Here is a 26,123-nt window from a genome sequence, read left to right as displayed (position 1 = left end):
TCAACTAGATTTTTAAAGTTTGTTGTGATAAACGTTGATGTTGGATTGTCAGAGCAAGTATTCCTAAATTTCGGCATGCCATGGTACAATACTTTTTGAGGCAAGTAGAGCATGTGACGTCACCCAAATACCCTTGATGCAATTCAGATCATTGTGCTGAGTGTTTTGATATATCACATGTCCATTTTGTGTACATTTTTTATTTTGGGGGCAGGGCTGCATGTTACATGTGATGTCATTTGAATACTCTTGACGCAATGCCCCTTATTGTGCTGAGTATTTTGATATATCACATGTTTATTTTGTGGAACGTTTTTTGATTTTGCATATTTTGGCGGCAGGGCTTCAGAAAAAATGAAAGGCCTGTCGATACACTGATTTCACTTTGTCCTGAGTATCACCCTAAAGAAGCTCGAACACCGATTTTGGTGTATGTGGCTTAAAAGAGGAGTTACTCTTGATAAATTTTTGTCAAAAAAGGAATAAGCAAAACAGAATGTTGGCTTCTACAAGCCAACATAACTGATGCTTATTATTTTGAACTGATTTATCAAATTCAGGTGATGAACAACAATAAAAGTTCGAGAAATGAAACATTATTGAAGTCACTTGCCGGGAAATACAGCTCTTAATAATACATCTGCAAATGCGGATGATTTACAACAAATGCCAAAATATATTTAGTAAAAATATAAAACGGGTCTTTTCCAGTAAATACAGCAGTTAAAGAAAGAGAGAAGTGCTTGTTCTGTGTAAATGGTGTGTTAATATGAATGCGTGATTAAGTATGAAGCAATCAAGGGTATGACCTAATGCTACTGTTGTGAATTGTTCTGAACAGTAATTTTCCTGTTTTGACTACAGTAGACATCCTTCCTGATCATTCCTATAAGTAATAGATTTAGTCTGATCAAGACAACAGAATAAGATCCCACACAAAGTGAGAAACCATGGAAGACAGAAAAGTAGCTGAGGTGGAGATGAAAGAGCTCACTCCAGGAGATCAAGACAATAAGGATGAAGAGAAAGGCAAAATGGATGGATTAAAAGGTAGGAAAATAAAATATAAATAAAACTTAATCTATGACGTAATTGGATTTCTTAATAGCTCCCAGTTTTTGATTATCCGAGTTTCCTGATTGTGCTTTTTTTTGCCTATTTGTTCCCCCCCAAACCTCTAATATTTAAACTACCTTGAATATGGATATAGAAGGAGAAACAAAAAAAGAAAAAGAAGAGTCCAGCAAACTGAAACATCAACAGGAAAATGTTTACAATCTTTTACCATCTACTTCTTCTCCAAAACCCAATGACGGTAATACTTTGCTTACTGTACTTAAAAAACTTGAAAGAACTGCTTGAAGGTAGGAGGTTATATGAAAATACAAAAACTACTTATTATTTTTCTATACTTTATAAATGAATTTAATACAAAAATGTATTAAAATGGTTGATCATTTGATGTAAAACTTTTAAAATTACCAGTGTGGTTATAAATTAATTATAAATATAAATAATATAAGTTACATAATAAATAACTTATTTAACTTATTTAATTTAACTTACTTATTTAATTAAATATAAATAAAAAATAATATGTTATTTAATAAATAACTATCTATATGACCTAATCCTGACACATTACATTTAATTTATGATTCATTTTTCATTTAGAATAAAAAAGATCAATTGAATCAAGTCTCTAACCTGACAAAGTATTTTTCACACACTTAGCTAAATATCGATCACATATTATGAGGCTTTCATAATATTTCTTTTATAAATGTTTCTGGAATTTATATCCTTTTTTTTCTTGTGCAAAAATATACATTATTTCCCCATATTCAAACCTCTTAGTCATAATAAATTCTTTCTATAAAAGCTGAGAAAGTGGAAGAAAAAGAAAGAGCCCAAAAAGAAGAAGCAACAGCAGAAGAAGCCAATGTGTACAGCAAATTGGAGAAGCCATCAGAAAATGTTTATATGTCTGTGACCGGTGCCACTCCAAAACACAGTGAAGGTAACATATATAATTCATATACAAATGTGTTTATTTAAAAAAAAAAACACATCTCACTTGTCTGATATGGTCTAATCCTGTTAAAATGAATACAGAAGTAAAATAGTTCTGACAAGAATTGCATGAGTTAAACCTCGTGAGACAACTGCAAAACTGAAAGAAGTCTATACTATATTTAGACTAAACTTGATGGCATGCGTGTTAGTTTCAGGGACGGATTTCAGGTTTAAAAATACAGTCATTTTATCCACTTGTGTCTGGTATACTCACCTATGATTGCTGAACAGGATAACGTGCTTACTCAAAGCACTGATTGAAAATCATCATCCATATGATCCGTTTCTCAGAAATTAAACTAATGCATGCATTTGTATCCTTTACAACTGCAAAAGGAATAATACAAAACACAGACTGAGGCTAAATGAATGGATTCATGTTTTATATAGTAAAAACAAACAAATAAATGGTAACTGTATCAAGCTTTCAATTTAAACCCATGTTAAATTTCTACTGAAAACAAGATGAGTTGCGAATATGTGTAACAGACTATGAGTTAAAGGGCGCGACGGCTTTTGTGATATGGATAGATGCTTTGAATTATCTCAAATCAGGCGATTTTCAACTTTCTGGCAGACACCTAAAGGTTTTGTGCCAAAACGTACAGCAATTCATGACTCCGTCCTCCTCAATTAAAACCAAATTTTTAGGAAAAGAAAAGCAGCCACAAGGCAAGATGCTGCCACCATCATGCCTCTGCTCTTTTGGTGAAGTTTTGTGTTTTTAGTTTGCTCCAGCACACCATTTGGGTGTCTCTAAATGGCTCTCTTCTTTTTTTGCCAATAACTGAGATCTGGACCACTCCACAGAATTACATTTCTACAGTATGTAAAATTAGGAGGGGTAAAGGTACAGGTTTCTTTTGTCTCAGTGTTTCACACCAATCAGAAAGAATTAACTGCAGTGAGGGGAAAGTGGAGGAAATCAGAACTCAAAACATAGCTTGTCTCTTTCCTGTCCAAGTTCTTACCTGCTGTAACTTCTGCTAAAAGCATGTGCACAAGATACATGCAAGCTCTACAACTTCACTCCTTAACCCTACAGACCCCCTTTCACTATCCTCCCTGACTACTAATGATTTTGTATCTGCCAGACCTTAATGCCTAACTCCTATACTACACATGCCATCAACTTTAATATGAATATCTGTACACCTACTCAGTTACCAAAGTGAGTAGAAAAGGGGAAAGAGGATGGAGATGAGAGAGAGAGAGAGAGAGAGAGAGAGAGAGAGAGAGAGAGAGAGAGAGAGAGAGAGAGAGAGAGAGAGAAGAGGGATTTGCTTGCTCTGGATACACTGACGAGTTTTCCTCAACCAGTGAGACCACCTTCTCCAGCAATGGTGGCCAATAGCACCGGACCTATTCTACCATCCCTTCAGGCACTCTGATTACAAACTGCTCTATTCTGCCAGCAACCACCTTTGATTGGTGTCTTACAGCTGCTAGGCAAAGCAAACAGGTGGTCGACTCACTATGCATGTCTGGGCGTTACCTTGATGATGTTGTTTGGGCATGTGGCCAACCAAGTACAAGATGGCTTTGTTCAGGTTTGTGTACTCCAGCAGGTTTACCACAGGTCTCTGGTTACCCCCACACTACAACTGAATAGACAAATAGTTCAAAAAAAGCTTCTGCATCATCATGGGGTCCCTTGTAAGACAGCATAATGTGCAGGTTGTTTGCTGCAGCCACTGTGGATTCTCCTGGACCATGATCTGAAGTTGCCATTGATTTTCAGTCTATCCTGAAGAAATGTAGTGAAGAGTTGCTGTTGCTTCACATTCAGCTCATGAACTGCCTGATGTTGCACCTGTAGCTACCAACAAGGGTCTTGATGATGCCACTGAGGGGTGAGGACTTCATGACAGCATGAGAGCATATTAAATCTTTTTTGGGGAAAATATACCCCTTAATTAACATAAAAGCACACTTTTTCACCCGGAAATCAACCTAGCTAACAAATGGGATAAGGTTTTTGTTTTTTAGGTCAGATGTGTTTACAACCAACAAGAATGTGGGGACCCACAATTCGAACACTACCCCTGACACTAATGATAATCTGTGGTCACAACATCCATGCAAACTCAAGAACCTACAGCAAATCTGCCAAGATGTATGCACAAAAAGATGTATTTGTCTCTCCCAAATAGTGTACTGTACAAAGTTGGGAAAACTTGCCCCAACCAAATTTATAGCAAGTATAGCGATTTTTATATCAAGTACTAGTCTAAAGGTATTGAATATTTACCCAAGCAAACCTGCTGACAAATAGTGAATGTTGTTAAGGAGCAATCTGTGTACATATCACTTGTAATCCAGATTAAGAATCTGATGACATTTAAGTGAGCTGATAGTTTTGCAAGCATATTCATGTTGAACTGTAAAATGTTACACTTCATGAAAAGTGACACGTTCACATTAAACCCTGCTGACTTCCCTACGAGGATGTGAAAGTGTCTGGAGAATTGAAGAAACTGACCACAGTGAAAACTAAATGTGTATATAAGCACACACTTCTAGTTTCAGTTGTTTCTACATGTCCGGTGTTGACTTAACTGTATATTTCTGTTATGTTTAGATATTTACAGGAGAGTTCGTCTGTACAAGATGATTTCTGCTGTTTTTATCGTTCTCTCTTTGCTCTTGCTGGCTGTGGTTCTTGCTCTGGCTATGAAGTGTAAGTAAAACATTAGTGATTAGTGTGTTACTGACTCATTCACACCAAACTAGTGCAACAAAAAGTGTAAGAAAACAACAGAACATGTATAGCTCCAGCCTGGTCACAAATAAAAAAATTGCTTTTTGTATGCATTTTATTCCCACTGCAGAGGGTAAATTGGAGATGGGTGTCTTACAGTTTTACAATGACTACATTAACATTTTTGCGTATTAATATAAACACCAACTGTTGGAGCTTTTTTAAAAATTATTATTATTATAGCACAACACTATCTAAACAGCAACCATTTATTTGCCCTTTTTGAACTTTTGGGGTCATGCCACTAGATGGCGTACAAATAAGACACCATTGTGTTACACTGAATGTGATAGAAACTCAATTAAAAGTAAGACAATTTGCAATGCATAGTATGTTAAGCTAATGATTCTTAATCTTATATTCGTCCACACAACTTTTCCAGTAATTGATAAATTATGGTTTGGCTTCTTTGTTGTTGTTATGGTTGTTGTTGTTGTTTTTGTTGTTGTTGTAGTTGTTGTCATTTATTCATATTTTCTGTAATGTTAATCATTTTGATACTACGTGGGCAAATGCTGCCTTAGATATATAGGTAGAAATAATATAATAATAAGTTTTCTATCTAAAATGGGAAATTCATCTTTTGTCCAGTCCAGTCCAGCCAGATGTGTTCAGATCTCATTGATGTCACCTCAAACCAAGGTAAAACCCAACCATATCCTAACATTCACAATAACCATAGATGCTTTTCCATCTTAGTCATTTCTTTCATACCTACAGTATGAGCTGTTTATTATATTGGCTTTGTAGAAGCCAACATTCTGTTTTCCTATTTAAGCTTAGACAAAAAATTATCAAGAGTAACTCCTCCTAGAGCTTTCGAGCCACATGAACCAAATTCGGATATGTTGTAGTCCCTGATCTGAAGTTTGTTGCTATTACTTTTCTAAGCGATCCGAGTACTCCCATTATAAACTTTGGAGGTTTATAACTCAGCAAGCTTTTGAACTATCTACACCAAACTCGGCCAGCTCCTTTAGGGTGATACCAACTGGCCTTTCGGTTTTCCCGCAGCGCCGCCCAAAAATATGCAAAATCAAAAAACTTTTTACAACATGGATGTGTGACATATCAAAACACTCAGAACAATGAGGGGAACTTCCTCACAGGTATTCAGATGACATCACGTGACGTCACGTGATGTCACGTGAAAATAAAACAATTGCACAACATGGACATGTGGCATATCAAAACACTCAGAACAATGTGGGGAACTTCCTCAAGAGTATTTGAACGACATCACATGCTCGTCTTCACTTACCTCCAAATGTTTTGTGCACCCTAGCTTTCTGTCTACTTGATTCCAAAAGTAAGACCCTTATGTCCACTCACCTCCAAAAAGCACCGGCCTTTGCGAATACTTGCATCATAAAAGCCAACATTAAAGTTTGTCACGACAATCTTTACAAATCTAGTTAAAACCTGCTGTTTCTCTGCAGAGTGTCAGTGTTTTGAGTGCAAGGATGGCTGGGAAAAGTTTGAGAACTCTTGCTACTTCATTTCTAAGCAGCGTCTACCATGGCAGAAGAGCAGGGAGGCATGTCAGAAAAAGGGTGGAGACCTGGTTGTCATCAACAATGAACGCGTGCAGGTTAAGCAGTCAATCGCTCAGCCACTCCAACTGAAACATCACTATAAAAGACAAGTTAAAGGTGTATATCTTACTGGTATGCATTCTGTCTTTCTTACTGTAGAAATTTCTAACTGATGACGGGAACATGTTTTACTGGATTGGGCTCCATTATTCAGAAGATCAGAAATGGATGTGGATTAACAATACTGCACCAACCCGGAGGTGAGTCATCAGTACTGTGTTTCTTACCACGGCTCTGATGTAAGTTGGAGCGCTTTGGTGGGTGGAACCAACAAAGCTCCTTGCCAGTGCAACATCCACTACAATCACGGTAGCTGCTGTGCTGAGAATTACCCACCACCCAAAGTAACGCATGGTCCTATTGTGGTCCCAATAGACAGATAGGCAGCAGTGAGTTTTACTTGTCCTAGTTTATTCACTCAGCTGCTTCTGTCACAATGATTACTGGTCTTAATCCAACACTTAAATAAACTCCTAAAAAACAAAACAAAAAAAACTCAATAACCCAACCCCAAAAAATAAACAAATAATAAAAAAAATTGATAATAAAGAAAAAAAATTTGAATCAGTATTATTTTAAAGAAATGTGTTAAATATGCCACATCTTTAACACATTTAGCCTATAAACTTTGTGCTATACTGCTTCACATGGACTTTACATGCCTTATTCATGAAAATCACGATCTATACTATTATATTACTTTTTAACTACAGTATATTTATATAGTGTAATTGCACTAACTGCTGCAGTTTTTAACAATAAAAATGCTGAAAATGTTAAAATGTATCAATGAGGCATTATTTTTTAAACATTTTTATTTTTTATTTTTAAAAACATAGATGTGTTTTTTGAATTTTAATACAGTTATTTTAATTACTGGATATAGGCCACATGATAAGTGTTTTCAGTGAATAAGTCTCAAATTGGGCTTTTCTTGATGGTTGCGCAGATGATATTTTCTAAAATGAACTTGACATCCATGTACGTATTACTAACGCAAATGCTTTTTCAGTTTTGGACAGTAACACTAAACAATTACAATTCAGAATAGCTCTAATGATTGAATGGTTGCACCACATGATATTTTGAATCCTCAAATAATGAAAATACCATCACTTAAGAAGTGAGGAAAAAACAGACACACATACATGATACTTTATATATTTTGTCATCTTATACATTTACATTTTTTTCAAGGCAACACATAAGTTGGACATAAAAACTCTGTATCATGTGATCAACCAACATACATTCTTCTTCTTCTTCTTCTTCTTCTTCTTCTTCTTCTTCTTCTTCTTCTTCTTCTTCTTCTTCTTCTTCATTTAACTGTTTACCTTCATATACTACACACGCTGTTTTGATGTGCTTGACCCATTTTAGACAGATAACTCTGTAAAGCGCAGACTTCGCAGTCTATATCCTTTGATACACCTGAGTCAGACTGAGACAGGGAAATACATATACAGTACTCTCACTGGCCACTTTAATAGGAACACCTATTGAATGAACATCTGCACATCCAATTTATATCAGCCAATCATTTGGTCAAATCTGTGATCTTAGTGACCTTGACCATGGCATGGTTGTTGCAAATAAGATGGTCTGATGCTTTTCGAGTTTTGGTAAGCCTCAGATTCCTATTGATTGCTCTCAGGAGTGGAAGCCTACTCGTCTGTTTCAGCCCATACAACCCAAGGTTGGATGTGTGGTTCATGTGTGGAGTTACCATAGATATAAATTCTAGTAAATTGTTAGATAGAACTAGATCAAAATCATTATTATTCTGGGTACATTTATAACTGCATAAAGAAGCATGCATAAAGTTATTTCTATTAAAGTGGTCAGTGTGTTTGTGTATCTAAAGAGGCTTGTTTTTGTACTGGCAGCTTCTGGTCCCGTGGCCAGCCAAATCCAGACTCTCAAGGCTCCTGTGCACTGCTAAATGGAGGGAAGCCACAAATACACAACTGGCTTTCAAACCCCTGTGAGGTGCTTTCATTTTTCATCTGCCAGAAACAATAAAAGTGGAGAATGTCAATCAAAACCATCACATATATCTGATACATTTGCCTTTAATATCTTCATTTTACTGTTATAATTACCTGTTATAAATGCAGTTCAAACATAATAATGAATACAGAATCAGCACATGAAATGAAATAATCCTGTTCTGTGATGCACAATCAAGTAGATATGCTATGTAGTAATATGTTCATGATTGAGAAAATGAGACAATCAGGCTAAATGTATTCATTGAAAGTGACTCTGTGCTTATATTACTTGTAAATTATAATGCTATTACTTGCACTGCTACAAAATGTTTTTGCAATAATATATATTAAACCTTATTTGCACTAAAATGTTTGCAGAATGTATTATAAAACTAAATATATACCTATGTAGCTGCCATTTAAATAATAGTCAGAAGTCATTGTCCTCAATTTAATATTCAGTTCTTAATGCACCCTTTCTATGTGATTTGTCACCGTAAAGTTGTACTCACTCAATTAAATTATGAAACAATGACATTTTACAGAATCACTATACTTTCAATAAATTTCATTTCTCAAACCGGTTTCATCTCAAGAGAATTCAAGTGCTCTTCGCTCTCCAGGTCTAGACCGAGAAAGCTCTGGCGTATAATGTTCCAGCAAAGCACAGACTTCCTGTTTTCATTTGAACCGTCATTTTGCAAGCTTTTCATGTCTGCTGTGTCACAGCCCTTGGCACTTCTCTCGCTTTCCTCCTTGTTGTCCGAGCTGTCATTATTTGCAAATACATTAACATAGCGTCGGATCTTCTGCATAAACTGGTCATTGCGGTCCTCCACTCTGAAATAAATACATTGTTAAATGAAATGTGTTAATATGATTCCTTTGAATAGGAGGCCTAAGGTTGGAATACACACTGACTGGGGCACCCTGCACACATACTTTAACACCCTCATTTATATCTAAGGGCAAATTATTGTGACCGATCCACCAACATGCAAGTTTAATCAAGCTGGGAAGAAACTGTAGGACTCAGAGAAAACCCACATGGACACAGAAAGGACAATATTATGATGTGTTTAAATGAGCATGATTATAGTATAATTGGCCATCATGTTTGTGTTCCTTACCGGAGGTACCAACGGTCTTCCAGGCCATAGTTCAGACCACAAGTTCCCAGCCTTGGCCACAAATACCGTGGAAGCCGATGTTCTAGCATCAGAGTTGTGGCTACCACCTATGCAGATCCCAAAGTAATCAATTATCCGACATGATACAGTAACGCATTCAATCTCTATAATCTGTTTGTTTAAATTGGCCATTTGTAAGTTTTTCTGATGCCCACCTGGGTCCTCCAGAGTTCATCTCGCTCCTGTGCAACCCTCCACTGCGTGTCACTCATCATGGCTGTGAGGAGGCTGAGGAGGAGGAGATGGGACACCACACTGAAGCAGCAGAAGACCACATGCACAATGGGGTGAGTGTGGATGGTGTGGTCCACAGGCAAATCGATAAGACCCACAGTCAGCTCAAACATAGTGAAGAGTGTGATGGGGTACGAGCGCAGTTGGGGTACGGACAGACTTGCCTGTGTCATGTATACGGTCCACATAGCTGGATTGCAGAAGAGAAAGATTATGTAAATTGTCATGTTGCCAAATTGCTAGATTAATTTATGCTACACCTAATTGTATATTCTTAATTTACCTGTGGAGAATCCTAAGAGGGCAATGGCACTCAACCACATGAACTTGGTCAGGTCTCCAAAAATAATCTACAAAATGTATAAAATAAATGTCAAGTTTCCAACAGAATCTATAGTTGGTTGCATTTATCGAGTAAAAAGTGCTATACAACAAAAGAATCTCTTTAACTTTTTTTTTAATCTAGGGTAAAATCTTGCAAAAATATTTTTCCACTGAACATTACACAATTAGAAGTTGATACATTCTTTTAGAGCAGTTTATAATTTTGAGCTTTGTTTACAAAATGGAAATGAGGAAGAAGAGGAGTATGAGAGGAGAAGGTCTGATCTCACAACCTTTTGGATCACGATGACATAAGGCCCGAGCATTTCAAAACCTCGAGCAAAGTATAGCACGTTGCACCATCCCAATACCAGACATGCAGCCATCACTCCAGTCTCGCCTGGCGTCTCAGTCAGTCTCAGTACACATAGTAACACTACCAGCACTGCATAGGTGACCCTACACACCAAAATGGATAGAAAAGAAATGAAAAGGAGACATTTGCATAATAGTCATTTATATAACCCAAAGAGTAATCCACAATGTTTTATGTTTTATAAATACAGTACATCACTGACAATACAATGTAAATTAGACTCACAGAGTGACATGAAAAGGGCCTCCAAGTGCAGTCTGACCAAAATATCTCTTTGCCCCCAGTCTTAGGATATCTGGTATCTGAGCATAAATCACATGCATAAGTACAAGTGTTATGTCTATTATTAAATTCATATACTTTATAAATATTTTTTGTCTTCTTTGTAAAAAAAAAAAGCAACTAGTTAACAGATTTTTATGACTTCCTGCAATAAATGTATGACAGCAGCGCAGAAACGGTTCTTATTGTGAAAGTGCTTCATTGTGTGTATATGGACCTCCAGTAGCAGGATGATGATGGCTCCTGCAACACTGATGATCTCTCCACCCAGCCTCAGGTGATCTGCATAAGACACATAACTCTCCTGTACACACATACACAGACACATTGTATGGCTTGAAAGATCTAACTATTTCTGTACATATTTAAATGCGTGGGTGTGCCAATTACGTAATTAAATGTAGCAATGTTATTAGTAAAATTAGTACCTTGAGAGTTTTCTGTATCTTGACTGTTTGGTCATTAGACGCTTTTGTGTAGTTCTGCGGTATATCCTTTAGAGGGCGGAGCATACAACACAAAGTGAAAGTCCCGATGTACAGCAGGTACACCATCAGCAACAACCTGTATGACAGTATTTCCCATGAAATAAAGCAAACATGATACCAGATCAGCACGCTGTCTCCCAGTGTGGGCAGCGTGTTTACAAAACAGTAAATATCTCACATATCAGTGTGATAAGATATGCTGATGCCCCGTAAAATAAATTTTCCATTGACATAGAGAAAATCTGATATAATGTAGTGGAAAAAAACACTTCACATGTATACACGGTGTATTGAATGAAGAATAAATCATGCTACAGGAAAATAATTGGGCTGTTATTATTCATTAAATGTTGATTATTTTCCTGTGACCGCAAATCCCTTATACCACAGCCATTAGCCAATGATGGCACCTTTTAATTTATTAATGAACAACAGATCATACTTTATATCTGTTTATATGTTTTGTATCCTCCTACTACAGCAACACTTTCTCTGCTACAGAAAATAAACCAAATCCTTCTGAAAAATCATATTATAAATTCAACAGTGTTATGGCGAAGGTGAGTTAATACTTTATAGCTCTCCTTTATGCTGCATATTGTAATTACCTTAAATAGAATTTCCCATAAATATTCCACTTGAGATTGATGAGCTGCTGGATGGGAGTCAGCTCTAAGATTTTTCTAACCTGTGAAAAGACATAAAATTAAATAAATATAGGAATCAAGGAATGAATTCAGAAAGAAGTGAATACAATAACACATATACGCTTCTCTTTTGATTTTACTTCATAACTTAATACCTACATTCCTGTTTTGACTGGAGACAATTAGCTCCAGCACTGAGACATCGTCTGTGCGGGAATCTATTTCAGTAAGGTCATAGAGGTAGGAACTCAAAGGCCCCAGGCTCCACTGCATGATGCGTCTCTGGTTCACCATGTGCTGAAAAGCCTGGTGATGGTAAAAGAAATAGACATGCAGTACAATATCTGCCATGACTGTAACGAGTCGGTTATATTTAATTGTTTTGGCTATTTTTAACATTTTTTATTTATTGTTGCTTTCAGATGAAATTGATCGTAACCTCTGTAATATGAATATATCAATAATCAACCAATAATTTTTCTAACTCTGGTTCTTAGCCTGGTCAGCCTTTCATCATTGAGGTGTTTCAGCCTCCACTCATCAGATTCTAGAGACTGTTGTGTGTGAAAATATCAGCAATATCTGAAATACTCAAACCAGTCCATCTTGTATTGACAATCATGGCAAGGTTAAAGTCACACTGATTACACTTTTTCCTCATTCTGATGTTTGATGTGAAAATTTGATCTATATCTGTGCGATTTTATGCACTGCAATGCTGCCACAGGATTGGCTGATTAGATAACTGCATGAAGGCACAAATATACAGGTGCTCCTAATAAAGTGGAAAGTGAACACATATAAGCAGTCTATGGGTGTAATAGGGTTAATGCATAAAGTCTCTTACCACAACATTGCCCTTTTTTGCAGCAAGCTTGAAAGGAGTGAGACCTCTGTAATTTGGCACCATGTCCAGCGGCATTGTGCTGTCCAGCTCAGCATCCACGTTCAGCAACATGTCCATAACTTGACATGCGATAATTTTGTTAGGCTGCAGAACCAAAAGGTGCAGAATAGTGTTTCCTGTTTAGGTAGAAATGGAGTGAGACAGGTGAAGTTAGGGTAGATGAATAAAAATACATGATTTGACATACAGTATATGGCATACGTTTAATAGTTTGTGAGAGGTGGCAAAATAAACAAAGTTCAATTACTGTTACTATTTGTTAGTCTGTTTTTATCTGTGTGTAATTTTTTAAATTAATTTACAATTCCTAACAAATCTAAACTTTAACAGATGTTTCAATAAGAGTGAGACTTAAAAGCCATTACTGTAATCTATGTCCTGCCACATAAGCTTTGTTTATATTGTGACAGTTAGCTGTTTCCCACGTCCCTCTGGTCTATGGTAAAAGGGGCACTAATATATGATCAGTAGCTGATCAGCATGATCAAAAACACAAGTAACCCAAATGAACCTGAATCTATGAATCTTACTTCAGGGTGGGTGATACTGAAAATACGTTTTAATTTTTAAAAATTAAAATGAACAACACCATCTAAAGCACAACTCTATAAGACTTGTGAAGGTATGCTGTGGTATCTGGACTTTGTACAAGTTCTGTACATTGAAATAGGACTCAAAGGATCTTGTTCGTTCAGCACATGCCACAAATGCTTGATCAGATTGAGATCTGGGGACTTTTTCATGCTCCTCAAATCATTCCTGAACAATTTTTGCAGTGTGGCTGAGTGCTTCTGAAAGAGGCCACTGGTCCATTGCTTTGACGGAGTGTTAATGTACAGTAACATCCACATGAAAGACAGGACCCAAGATTTCCCAGCACAACTTTCCCCACAGCATCAAACTGCTAGCCTTCATCCAATGGTGCACCCTGGTGCAAGCACCCAGCCATCCTCATGATGGAAAAGAAAAAGTGATTCATCAGATCAGGCCCTAGTGCTTTTATATCTGGTGCGGTATACAGGAGTCAGCATGGGCACTCTGAACGGTCTTTATCTACGCAGCCACATAAAACGTTGTGATGCACTGTGTGACACCTTTCTATCATAGCCAGCATTATCTTACTCATCAAGTTGTGCAAAAGTAGGTCTTCTGTGGGATTGGACCGGACGGGCTAGCTGCACATGCGTTAGTGAGCCTTGTGTACCCTTGAAACTATTGCTGGTTCACCAGTAGTCTTTTTATAGACCACATTTCTTAGGTACTAACCACTGCACACTTGCTATTTTGGACATGCTCTGACCCAATCGTCTAGCCATGACAATTTGTCCCTTGTCAGAGTCACGCACATCCTTACTCTTGCCCATTTGTATAGCTTTCAGCACAGCAACTTCATGAATTGACTTTTTATTTACTGCCTAATATATATCCCTGTCACCTTAATTATATAATCAGTTATTCTCTACAGTTGTTTTAATGACATGAATTGTGTAAATATACATGTACAATATTGATTAGTGCATATTGAAAATCATGTTAAAACTTCAACTTAATTGAGTTATCGTGATAATCACGCAGCACTACTTATGTTTACTTTCATACAAACTTCACACACCACGTTTCTTTTTTAACTTACAGTAAGTGAAGACTGTGTATATATTTAGTGAAATTGCACTTTCCAATGAATAAATGCTGTATTATGCATAAAAAACGGGGGATATTACCCTTGGGCATATTTGTACTTACCAAAGGAGTCCTGAGCCCGAATGTTAGCACCAGCTTTTAACAACATGGAGATGATTTCTTCATTACCAATACAGCTAGCAAAGGCTAAGATGTGCTCACCTGAAAACACAAAGATTAAAACCCCTTTTAACTTAAATGCTGCTATTAAAGCACATTTTCCTCCACTTTTGGGGTTATTAAAGTGCATAGGAACCTCAATAACCTTTAGGACTGATTTTTCTATTTACTTTTTCGTTACCATAATAAAGAAGTCCTCCTTTTCTTTTGCTGAAGTAGATGCCTGTGGCTCTGGGTGTGATTACATCAGCTCCTCTTTGGATTAATTCCTTGACCATGTTCACATTTTGGTTGATGACAGCAATATGAAGGGCTGTTATACCTGTAAGCACCAATGAGGAATTCATTGACATGAAATACAAACAATCAACATCATTCCATAGACTCCTTATGCTTATTTCTGGTTGTTGTGTAAGAATGTGTATTTACCTTGATAGAGTTCACTGGTCATGGGCTCATTGATGAGTTCTGGTGCTCCTTCCATTAGTGCCACAGCTGCCTCTAAATTATCATTCATCACAGCTATGTGCATAGCAGTCTCACCTAGTGCACCTGACACACACACACACACACACACACACACACACACACACACACACACACACACACACACACACACACACACACACACACACACACACACACACACACACACACACTTACAGGCTATTGTAAGTGGATTGCAAAAAAGTTTTCACATACGACATCAACTCACCTCTTTCAAAGATATTGGTTGTAGAACAATCTAGAAGTTTCCTAATGCAGCCCACATTGTTCTCTTTTGTTACATAAAACAGAGGGATTTCATTTGCTCTGGTGAACAAAGAAGAGGAGATTTGATAAGTTCCTTACAGATGCCCTGTTTATAATATTTAACTGCCACATTTACAATAAATATATAAACATATGTTTCGTTTTTGTATTGTTTTTTTAAGGAACCTGAACTCTGTTGCTGCTATAGTTTAAATAATCATTTTTGTGCAAATGTATTGATAACAACACTTTGCTCTTCACACTTTATAATTCACATCGCACAGTATTATTTACTTGTTATTACACAACAATAAATATAATGATGTTTGAGTAATTGATTACTGTGGCACGAGTCTGTGTATCTGTGGTAAAATAACCTTTTAGACTGACACAAAAATGTCTCATCCAACATTTCATCCCAGCTCTTCCTGTTTTGCAGTCGGAATTTAAGGTGATTCCACCAGTGTAGTAGATTCCTCGGTGTAGACCATGAAAGAGATGGAGCCATGTCCTTGAGGGGAGTGTCTGATTTTACTCCCTGACGGGGTGATAATCAGAAGAGTCACTTAAACACGACACACTTGTTTCAGATAGATACTTAAATTTTACAATATCAATAATTTCAAATTATAATACTTAATCATTAAGTTAAGCATGAAAATGAAAAAAAAAAAACTGTACAAATTTTAACAAAACGAGGATAATGTGCTTGATTTTACACAAACTGAGTTGTGGGAAAAAGTACAAACCATAACACCATCCCTAACAATAAACTTAGTAACTTTTCATACAAGCTGAGTTGTGCAAATGATTTAGATTTGGACATATAATTCCCTGTCTTTATTTATTTAAACTTGTAATATATCTGTGAATTTGACTGATAATAAAACAATCATCCAAAGATTTGTTTAAACGTTTAAGATTTGCTGAAAGAAAGTAACTCTAAATAAGTTTGGCAAAATGGCTTAAACCAAAAAATATTAATCCTGTAAAATCTTGTATAAAAAATTATTAAAAAAAGAAACAACAAAAAACATTATTAAAACAATACATGCAACATACTCTAAAGACTTACCCTCTTGATAGTTTTTATTTCCTCCCAATGACCACCTTTAAAATGAAGAACAACTCTGATAAAGCTTCTAGTACTGGATTTCCAGGGACAATACACAATAAGCAGCAGTGTGTGATGTGTCACCTGTATTTATATGGGCTGTGCTTTAAGTCCGGAGGAGGGGTTGCAGGAGGAGAGGAACAAGATAAGAGAAAGCCTAGAGAATGAGATTTTCAGGTCACTAAGGAAAGGGCAGGTTGGGGACATTTCTACACATAATTCACTCACCGTCCAGTTTCTTTCTCCCTTTCCTCAGGATTGTGTTGTGAATCAACAGTTTACATTTATCTGGTAACATAACAGATTAAGATATATACAAAGATAGAATGGGGCATAGAAGCCTTTATTATCATCACATATACATTACAGCACAGTGGAATTCTTTTCTTCACAACTCCTAACTGAGGAGGTTGGGGTCAGAGTGTAGGGACAGCGATGACCCCTGGAGCAGGGAGGGTTGAGGGTAAGGGCCCAATAGTGGCAGCTTGGTGGTGCTGGGCCTTGAACCCCGATCAACAACCCAGGGCCTTAACCAGTTGAGCCACCACTGCCCCCAATTAAGTGAAATTATTAGAGGTTTATTGGTAAATACGGTTTTCGAATACTGCTGGAACTTGTCTGGTTACTTCCACAGCAATCCTGGTGAACTCGTTTAAAGAGCTCAGATGACAGCTTTTTTTATTATTTATTTATTTATTTATTTATTTATTTATTTATTTATTTTTAGCATACCTCGTGTAAAGACCACACATTATTTTGACCATAAAAATTCAAAATTATTTATTTTGACATATAAATTACACATTATTTTTGTTAATAGTTTAAAACAATTAATCTCTAAACCATGTTTCTAAACCAATGTTTAATTAGTGAAAAATCGGCTACTTTCGGACAGTGTGTCACACATCTGGTGCTCAGTTCCAGGTGAGGGGCTTTGACTCCAGATTCCAGCTGTTCGGCTCTAAATGACTCAACAGGATTCACATTGTGTTGCACCGCGAATTACAGTAACCTAATCACTGTTTATGTTTTTTTGCACTTGTTTACGCCCGAAAGTGTCAATTAGTCCTGGAAACAATTGGTTTTTAAAGACAAACAGAATTAACAAGTAGCTATTAAGTGTGAACAACAAGAATCGTTTTATTGAATCTGGTCAGTGTTTTCATATAAACAGTTTTCAATGGTTCTATACTGTAAAATATTGTGAATTTCTACAGTAAGTTACATTTAAAATGACATTAAACAACTGTAAAACATGTTTTATAAGGTGCTAAAATATATCACATAGTATAAAGTAACACATAAGTATCTAATACATTTGCTCATTTGTCTAATCCTTATAAAATAATTTTTTTACAGTTAATGTAGGATCTTGTTCGTGGACCCAACCATGGTAGCATGGTAACTAGCTACTCTACACTGAATCAAAAGTGAGTTGGTGATGGTTTTTATCTATCTATCTATCTATCTATCTATCTATCTATCTATCTATCTATCTATCTATCTATCTATCTATCTATCTATCTATCTATCTATCTATCTATCTATCTATCTATCTATCTATCTATTTATTTCAGCATGTACTAGATCATGTGGTATTTTATAACATGTAAGATATTACAGTATTTTTTCCAACTCTACTGCCAGAAAATGACAAAACTTTACAGCCATTTTTGAATAATGTACAATTAAGACATTTCTAAAGAACTACATTTTATATGGTCCACAAATAAGTAACATTAACATACACACATGCCCTAATCATTAATGCATCAAGAAATAATGAATGAAAAGCCAAAAAAGTACATTTGAATAGTCATAGTATTAGTTATCGTCATTATTAAGATTTTTTGAAGTAATTAATGTATCATGATGAATTATTCATAAGATCATTCACGTTTACATTTCAATACACCCAATTCTAAACAATCGTAAAATATTATGATAGTTATACCATTAAATATAGTAGTCATCTAAAATCCCATGCTAGGTTGCTTTAACTACTTTTATTAGCATATACCACAGGCCTTTCCATTATTTCACAGTCATTCCCACACTATTTTTAGAACATCTCACTGATAAAATAATTTGATTTGGGATATATGATCATTACAAAATGCACAAATATAATTTTCCTGAAAATTTGGTTATATACATTGTGCAAAATATCTTTAGCAATAAGTAACTCATGATATTAATTAATGCATTAACAAGATTCAAATAATTAAGTAATACCATTATTTTAATGTATAAACTACATTATTTCCTGAAGTCTGAAGGATTAATGCATGTATTAAAGTATTAAAATATGGCTGATTTACAGACCTTATATTAAGATGGTACCAGACTCACTTTATAAACTATGAGGTAAAACTTCAAAATTTGGTGTGAAGCAAAACAAAACAAAAAACCCACAACAATTGTATACAAGAGGTGCATTGTTGCAAGGAAAAAAAATTGGGGTGGTGCGTCTTTTGTATCTTTAGTAAGCCTATGTGATTTTAACACAATTTTAGATTATTTACAGTACATAATTGGACCTCAAGGACATTATATGTACCTTTAAATCTTTAAGCGGCAATTAAGGTAACGGACACATACTAAAGGTACAAACCTTTTGCTCTGTATGGTACCACCCATGTGAGAAGAAAAAGTACAGCCTGATACCTTTATTTCTGAGAGCACATTCAGAGTTAATACAACAAATAGAGGACACTTTTTTAAACAATTGCTAGATTATGTATTTCGGATAGAGGAAGATCTTTACACGTTGTATGAAGAAAGACCGAGACTCAGCTCTTTGTACATCTAGGGGGAGGTTAGTCCATCACCTTGATCACCTTGGTGCCAGGGCAGAGTCTTGCTGCATATCTTCCTATATCCTGATAGATAGTGGGACCAGTTGAACCGTACTGGAGGATCTGAGGGAATGTGGTGCAGTGCAGGGAGTGACAAGAGCTCTACTTGGTACAGAAACCATTCTTTTGTGGGAGACATGTCTTCAGGATATACACCATAGTTCCGTCAAAAAGCCAGGCACAGTCTAATACAATGAAAAATAGTACACAGGCTTTTTCTTTTGCTAACAAAGCTACATATATTATACACATAAATTTCAACATTTCAACAGACATAGGTCCAGTAATGATATGCCATATATTTTAGTTCATGCCACAGGTTAAAATTTTTAGACCCTTTAATACTTATGTAGTAGCATTTAAGAAAAAATTCTAAACTGTCCACACACTGAGATATAAGCATTGAGCTCTGAAGGTTTTTTGAGGAACAAGAAAGAAAACAGGCCTTAGTTCTAATCACATGTTTGGGTCGTTTAGAAAAGTTTTGTTGCTATTTGAAGAAAGGCATCTGGAAGGATGAGGCAAAGATAATGTCTATAGTCGGAGCCTACATCATGTAGCTTTTATGTCCACACGCAACAAAAAGCGTCCTTGTCTGTTAGTCATTTATCAGCTTAAATGATTTGTGTTTGTTGGTCCTTGAGGGGAGAGAGGTGGCAGGGTGAGCAGGCAGCTGGTCAGCTTAAATAATGAGTAATAGCGGTCAGCAAACCGCTTTTTAAAGGATGAGTGAATGTCTTAAGAAGTCACTGTGCAGCACCAGGTTGGCTAGGTGTTTACTAAGGCCTAATAACCGTTTCATACTTGGCTCTGTAATGTTTTGTTGTGTGCTGCAACACTGCATATCCCCTGTATTATTATGGGTCTTTGGTAAAGGGTGGCCATTTCACCCTGTTTTTTTAACCCCTTCATTGGTGTGTTGCTCATGTTGTGAGAGATTGTTTTTGTAGTAATGGACCTTTGAAAATTTTTAAGTGAAGCAGAATACCATTTAAGTAAAAAGCTAACGAAGTAGCTGAAAATGTAACTACTTTGGAGAAACATACCATCCAAATGAATTAAAAAAAAAAATCTGTTAGCTTTAGGTCATTGCAGAGTAAGCTAAGACAGTGAATGCATTGATGTCCGAATCCATGAGTCTTCAGGCTATACATGTTAAAGCTAAAGTAGTAGAAGTGATGCAGTTCTATTGTGAGTTAGTTATGTGTAAAACTCTGCACATATTATTTATTTACTTGGCACAGAATTATTTATGTGCAGAGTACACTACATATTATTTAATTATGATGATCACCATTATTACCCTGACCCTTAAAGTTAGATTAAGTATTTAACAATATTAATATTCTAAGAACCTATAAATGTAGAATTATTATCACATGGTCTCAGGCTTGCAAGCTCATGAGTATCAGTACTCAGAAAGATTACGGTCAGTGTTAGGTGGCTAGTGGGCCTACTGTTATGACTTCATTTCCTGTATATCTGATTACAATGCCTATTAAATGTTATGTATATTTATTTACTTAAAGGTGGAAATTTACAATGTACACCTATGTGATTCATTTATTGCTATTTCTGACACCTGCTCACAGAATGAATTCATAATTATGTAATTAATATGTAATATGTAATGTAATAATGTAAGTAATATTACTTCATTCACTACTTAGTATTTAATATACACAAGCCATCAGCCATAACATAAAAATCACTGACAAGTGAATATCATTGATTATCTTCTTGTCACAATGGCATCTGTGTGGAAACAGGAAGTGTAAGAATCTGACACTTTCACAAGGGTTGCATTGATTGATGGCTTATGTCTAATTTTTTATGAATGGTTTGAGGAACGACAGCTCTCTGCAACGTTCTGCTGGGAAACTTTGGGTCCTGGCATTCACGTGGATGGTATTACCTAAACATTATTTCAGAACAAGTACATCACTTTATAGCAAAAGTACAGTGGTCAGTTTAAGCAGGAAATTTGTCCAGTTCAAGGCATTGACGGCCTTCAGGTTCCCCACACCTCAATCTAATTTAATATCTGTGGGACGAGCCGGACAATCCAATTTGATCCATGAAGGCCCAACCTCATCACTTACAAGACTTGGAGCCAGACACCACAGAACACCTTCAGGGGTTGTATGGAGTCTATGTCTCAGCAGCACAGAGCTGTTTTGTTGTGATATATATGGGAAAAACTACACATAATTATGCAGGTGGTTTTAATGTTATGGCAGATCGGTGTATAGATATAATTGTGTTGCCTGTAAGAAGTACAAATAATGAACTAATAATTATAGTAAAACTGTAAATACCTTTAACACAAAATATGTCTGATATAAATAACAAGGAATTTTAAAGCATTGCCCTAGATATACAGCACAAATTCACAGAAATGATCTTTTTTCTTCCAGCCTTGAGCCTCCATGTTGTAGACAGTAATAAACCCATTTCAGAACTGCTGTTTGTGGCTTTTTACCCGCATATTAGATTAAGATCTTATGTTGTATACAGATCAGATCTCTCTATCTAGAGCTGACTAAGACTGAACAGGAGCTATATGCTGACTTGCAGTGTTTAATGGGAACAAGGCAGCACATAACCGTAGAGAGAATGGTATGAGAAGGCGTGTATGTACTGAATGTACTGAATGGTTTGGTAATAATTTACTATAATTCAGCATAAATAAATAAAAAAATGTGTTGCTATTTTTTCCCCCTAAAATTTATATTTAGTAAGTTCAACCAACAGGATCATTTTTTTTCATTGAATGTATACCACTATACTACAGACTATACTAAAAATTTTAATTGAATATTTAGAAGATAGAAACTCTCTCCTTTACCAAAACTTTAAATATTAATTGGGCTCCACATAGGCATTATCAAAGACAACTCACCATAATCGTGGATTTTTCCTTCCTCCCATGATGAAGGCTCATTCGGACAGTGCTTCAGCGTCCACAGAAACAGATTGAGAAATAGCTGTTTCTATACTGAACAACTCATCACACTGTACTATTTGTTTACATTTGCTTACTTATACTACACTTATTATCCACTATGCATCTTACACATAACTTATAATGCTGTCTCCGACTACTGGATATTTCAGCCATAATCTATTCGTTATATTGTACAATATAAACATGCATATATGTACATATGTACACATACATCTCTATTTATCATACCTTCTGCACTTCCTGTACATAAGACATCCACTCCTCTGTATATATCACCCTGCACATAGCTGTATATCTTTATTCATCATTTATTGTAGATATGCCACTTATACACTTCTGGTTAGATGCTAATTGCATTTCATTAAATTTGTATATGTTCTTTGCACAATCACAATAATGCCTTATCTAATCTAATCTAATCTAATCTAATCTAATCTAATCTAATCTAATCATCTAATCAATCTAATCTAATCATTTATATTTCTCAGAAAGAAGAAAATTAGTGGTTAGTTTATGATAATATATACAGCATCTCACAAAAGTGGGAGGAGACCCGCACTCTAACCCCCGACCCCTTCAACCTCTGCAGCAATGCTGGCAGAATTTATACGTCTATTACCAAACCTCTGGATATGACGCTGACCACGTGCACTTAACTTCTTTGGTCCAACATGGCGAGGCCTTTTCTGAGTGGAAACCGTCCTGCTAAACCGCTGTATGGTCTTGGCCACTGTGCTGCAGCTCAGTTTCAGTGCCTTGGCAATCTTCTGTTAGCCTACGCCATCTTTATCTAGACTAACAATCCTTTTTTCAGATCCTCAGAGTTCTTTGCCATGAAGTGCCATGTTGAACTTCCAGTGACGAGTATGAGAAAGTAAGAGCAATAACACCAAATTTAACACACCTGCTCCCCATTCACACCTGAAACCTTGTAACACTAACAAGTCACATGACACCAGGGAGAGAAAATGGCTAATTGGGCCCAATTTGGACATTTTCACTTAGGGGTGTACTCACTTTTGTGGTCAGTGGTTTAGACATTAATGGCTGTGTGTTAAGTTATTTTGAGGGGACAGCAAATTTACACCGTTATACAAGCTGTACACTCACTACTTTATATTGTAGCAATGTGTCATTTCTTCAGTGTTGTCACATAAAAAGATATAGAAAAATATTTACAAAAATGTGAGAGGTGTACTTACTTCTGTGAGATACTGTACATCATATATATATATATATATACGTATATATATATATATATATATATATATATATATATATATATATATATATATATATATATATATATAGCTTAAATACATTAAATACATAAGCCAATTATTATTATATATATAAATACATTTTTTTTCTTTATTTATTCATGTATTCATTTTTACAAATTTTCACATTAGTGTAATATTGGTGAACAGTAGCAAATTATACAAACTCAGGTGCTGATGTGGAAACACACTCACTCACACACACGAAACACAAGTGTGCACAAAAAGCATTGCCTTCTTTTCTTTCATTGATCAGAAGTCTCATGAACTAAAACATTGACTCGTTTGATGTGTACAGTGTTACAGTGTGACGTTACAAGCAGAATAAAGCAGGTGATAAAACAGGTGGTGACTTGTGTAGTACACAAATATGCTGTGATTTGGACAGAGCACTCGATCTGGGAAGTCTCTTGCGGTTTGGCTGAGCACTGGGACAGAAAGCTTTATGTTCTTCTGCAACACAAGTTAATACTCTATACTGCTTTTACTTTAGTTCACTAAAAAAACGTCCTGATTAGCAGTGGAGTGCTTAGTTTTACCAGGGGGCCACGATTTAACTGGCAACTATCAGTCTGTGACAGGTTATAATGGAAACAGACAAGAAAGAGAAAATATACTGCAGGTATAAGGCATATACATTAACTCTAGATAAAATATATATCTATATCTGCACTATATAGAGCTTTAACATTCTTATTGTTGTTATAGGTGTTAATGTTCTTATATTCATGATTTTTTTTTTGCGTTAACAAGCATGATTGGATAAATACAGCACATGAATGCTTTAAATAAAGGCTTGTCTCTTGAATAGTTGCTAAGCATCTAGGCATAATATTCTAACACTGCAGGTTTCACACTGTACACATTTGGCACTACAAAGTGAATTTAACTTAACAAAAGCGGTTCCAGCCCTTCTTTGGAGCAAGGTTTTTTAACGTTGACTAAAACGCGTCGGTTTTGAAGGTCAGTAACCTGGGGTTAAGTTTGAAAAGTCCTCAAGTCTTTTGGAAAATTCATTAACACACTGACACCATACAATAATTCCACTTGTATAACCCAACAGTAACTTCTGTAAGTGACTTGTATCTTGTATTTCATCTACATTGATAAGTATATGCCATAATTTTGCCATAATGTACTGTACCCCATAACTTACTATTTTAGATAATGATGGTGTTTCTGTTTCCTAAAGAAAATACTTTGATAGATTTCCTTCTGTACTGTATTTGTGAAATGTAAAGTGACCTTGAGCTACGGAAAGGCGCTATATAAATAAAACTTCTTCTTCTTCTTCTTTAGATTTATTAAACCTACTGACTTTTTATGCGTGCAGAAATCCTGTTTGAATTATTGACTAATCTGCTATGTTAATCTGATGCTACTGTTATGTTCTCAAATCCTTTGCATATATGAGTGCAAAGCTAACTGTAAACTACACGCTGTTCCAAAACTCTCTAGACACAGGAGAATATGTTGACCATGGATATATATGTGGACGTCCATTTCTTGGCTGGTCCTTAACACTTCAATTCTTTTTAACTTTGTTTGCGAGATTGGCATCAGTGTTGTGTGTTAAGTGTTAAGCTTGCCACGTTTCCTGCAAAAACAAAAAAAGCTTTCTGATCCAGCCATAAGAATGATTTCAATATGTTCATCTTTTGTCAAAATGTTAATTTCTCCTATGTATTTAGACTTTTTTGGGACACACTGTTTAGTCACTGTGTCATTAAGAATTGTTCAGAATCAACACTTACATATCTTTTTTTCTTGAAAGCCTGCATACCTCAAGTTATGCTGCTGAACTGATAGATTTGCACAGTACATCTGTAAGATAAGGGGCATTGACTTGAACCTTGGATCTCTTAAAAACATGGTACATTCAGCTCAAGGATTTGAAACGGAAACTCTGCATCAGTGACTTTAAGCAGAATATTCATCCATATCTGTATATTATGTAAATCAGGAGCAGCAGTTATTGCATGTGACCGCAAAATAAATAAATATAAATATTAAATAAAACGTATTAAATTAGAAAAGAACTCAAAATAGAAATGGTCTCTTTTTAAGTCATATATGACATATATGCTGGTCTGGAAGAGGAGGAAATCGAGAAATTGATAAAGGAATGGCTTTACACAGAAAAATAATTTGGTTCAATTTAAATGAGTCTAATTAATGAAACTATTAAAACAAGCTAAATGATTACATTACTCTCCACTGAAATAGTTAGATGAATGCTACAGCAAACCTTTTGCTGTAGAGTGGCAAATAAGTGCACTTGTGCTAAACCTTTTTACGGAGTAGAAGCTACATTAAAAGAAACATGAATTACAAAATAACTTCTAATAACTATTCATCAATTTCAGTGCAATACAGACGCTTGTTCTCTACTCTGCTCATTACACAATACTCAGGGACAAAACACTTAAATACACTTTTGGCTGGAATTGTACATTATATGAAGTGACAAATGATGATA

At 35.8% G+C, this 26,123-nt stretch overlaps 2 protein-coding genes across 3 annotated transcripts; one reads left to right on the top strand and one right to left on the bottom strand.

Moving 5' to 3' along the window:
* Positions 1-812: 812 nt before the first annotated feature.
* LOC113642857 (CD209 antigen-like protein 2) lies at positions 813-9,003 on the top strand. Of its 2 annotated transcripts, none has more exons than XM_047811642.1 (8): positions 813-1,050; positions 1,211-1,315; positions 1,892-2,020; positions 4,658-4,756; positions 5,429-5,479; positions 6,277-6,428; positions 6,532-6,632; positions 8,319-9,003. In XM_047811642.1, the coding sequence occupies exons 1-8, from the start codon at positions 951-953 to the stop codon at positions 8,452-8,454; spliced, it is 873 nt and encodes a 290-aa protein (XP_047667598.1). In that variant the 5' UTR covers positions 813-950; the 3' UTR covers positions 8,455-9,003. The 2 variants fall into 2 exon arrangements, with proteins under 2 accessions (XP_047667598.1, XP_027002381.2); XM_027146580.2 differs by having other exon boundaries at positions 816-1,050; positions 1,883-2,020.
* Positions 8,999-16,592, bottom strand: trpv6 (transient receptor potential cation channel, subfamily V, member 6). Its single transcript, XM_027146552.2, has 17 exons — positions 16,500-16,592; positions 15,802-15,962; positions 15,387-15,484; positions 15,101-15,223; positions 14,853-14,993; positions 14,615-14,713; positions 12,812-12,987; positions 12,124-12,270; positions 11,926-12,005; positions 11,258-11,393; positions 11,047-11,133; positions 10,773-10,849; positions 10,465-10,630; positions 10,131-10,197; positions 9,769-10,037; positions 9,554-9,660; positions 8,999-9,263 (listed from the first exon to the last, which is right to left on the bottom strand). Exons 2-17 carry the CDS (start codon positions 15,930-15,932, stop codon positions 8,999-9,001), a joined length of 2,169 nt encoding a protein of 722 aa, XP_027002353.1. The 5' UTR covers positions 15,933-15,962; positions 16,500-16,592.
* Between the last annotated feature and the right edge of the window lie 9,531 nt (positions 16,593-26,123).

This window comes from Tachysurus fulvidraco, chromosome 3 (assembly GCF_022655615.1).
Source record: "Tachysurus fulvidraco isolate hzauxx_2018 chromosome 3, HZAU_PFXX_2.0, whole genome shotgun sequence".
Taxonomy (NCBI): domain Eukaryota; kingdom Metazoa; phylum Chordata; class Actinopteri; order Siluriformes; family Bagridae; genus Tachysurus; species Tachysurus fulvidraco.
The sequence above is the reverse complement of the archived record's forward strand: the minus strand, read 5'-3'. Positions and strand labels throughout refer to the sequence as shown.

Coding starts and splice junctions, on each gene's coding strand:
- trpv6 (XM_027146552.2), bottom strand. CDS start 15,932: ATGGCTCCATCTCTTTCATGGTCTACACCGAGGAATCTACTACACTGG. Junction 12,006..12,123: donor TCTCCAGTCAAAACAGGAAT/GTAGGTATTAAG, acceptor GTCTTTTCACAG/GTTAGAAAAATCTTAGAGCT. Junction 10,631..10,772: donor GGCCCTTTTCATGTCACTCT/GTGAGTCTAATT, acceptor TTTGGTGTGTAG/GGTCACCTATGCAGTGCTGG.
- LOC113642857 (XM_027146580.2), top strand. CDS start 951: ATGGAAGACAGAAAAGTAGCTGAGGTGGAGATGAAAGAGCTCACTCCA. Junction 1,051..1,210: donor CAAAATGGATGGATTAAAAG/GTAGGAAAATAA, acceptor ATATGGATATAG/AAGGAGAAACAAAAAAAGAA. Junction 1,316..1,882: donor TTCTCCAAAACCCAATGACG/GTAATACTTTGC, acceptor TTTCTATAAAAG/CTGAGAAAGTGGAAGAAAAA.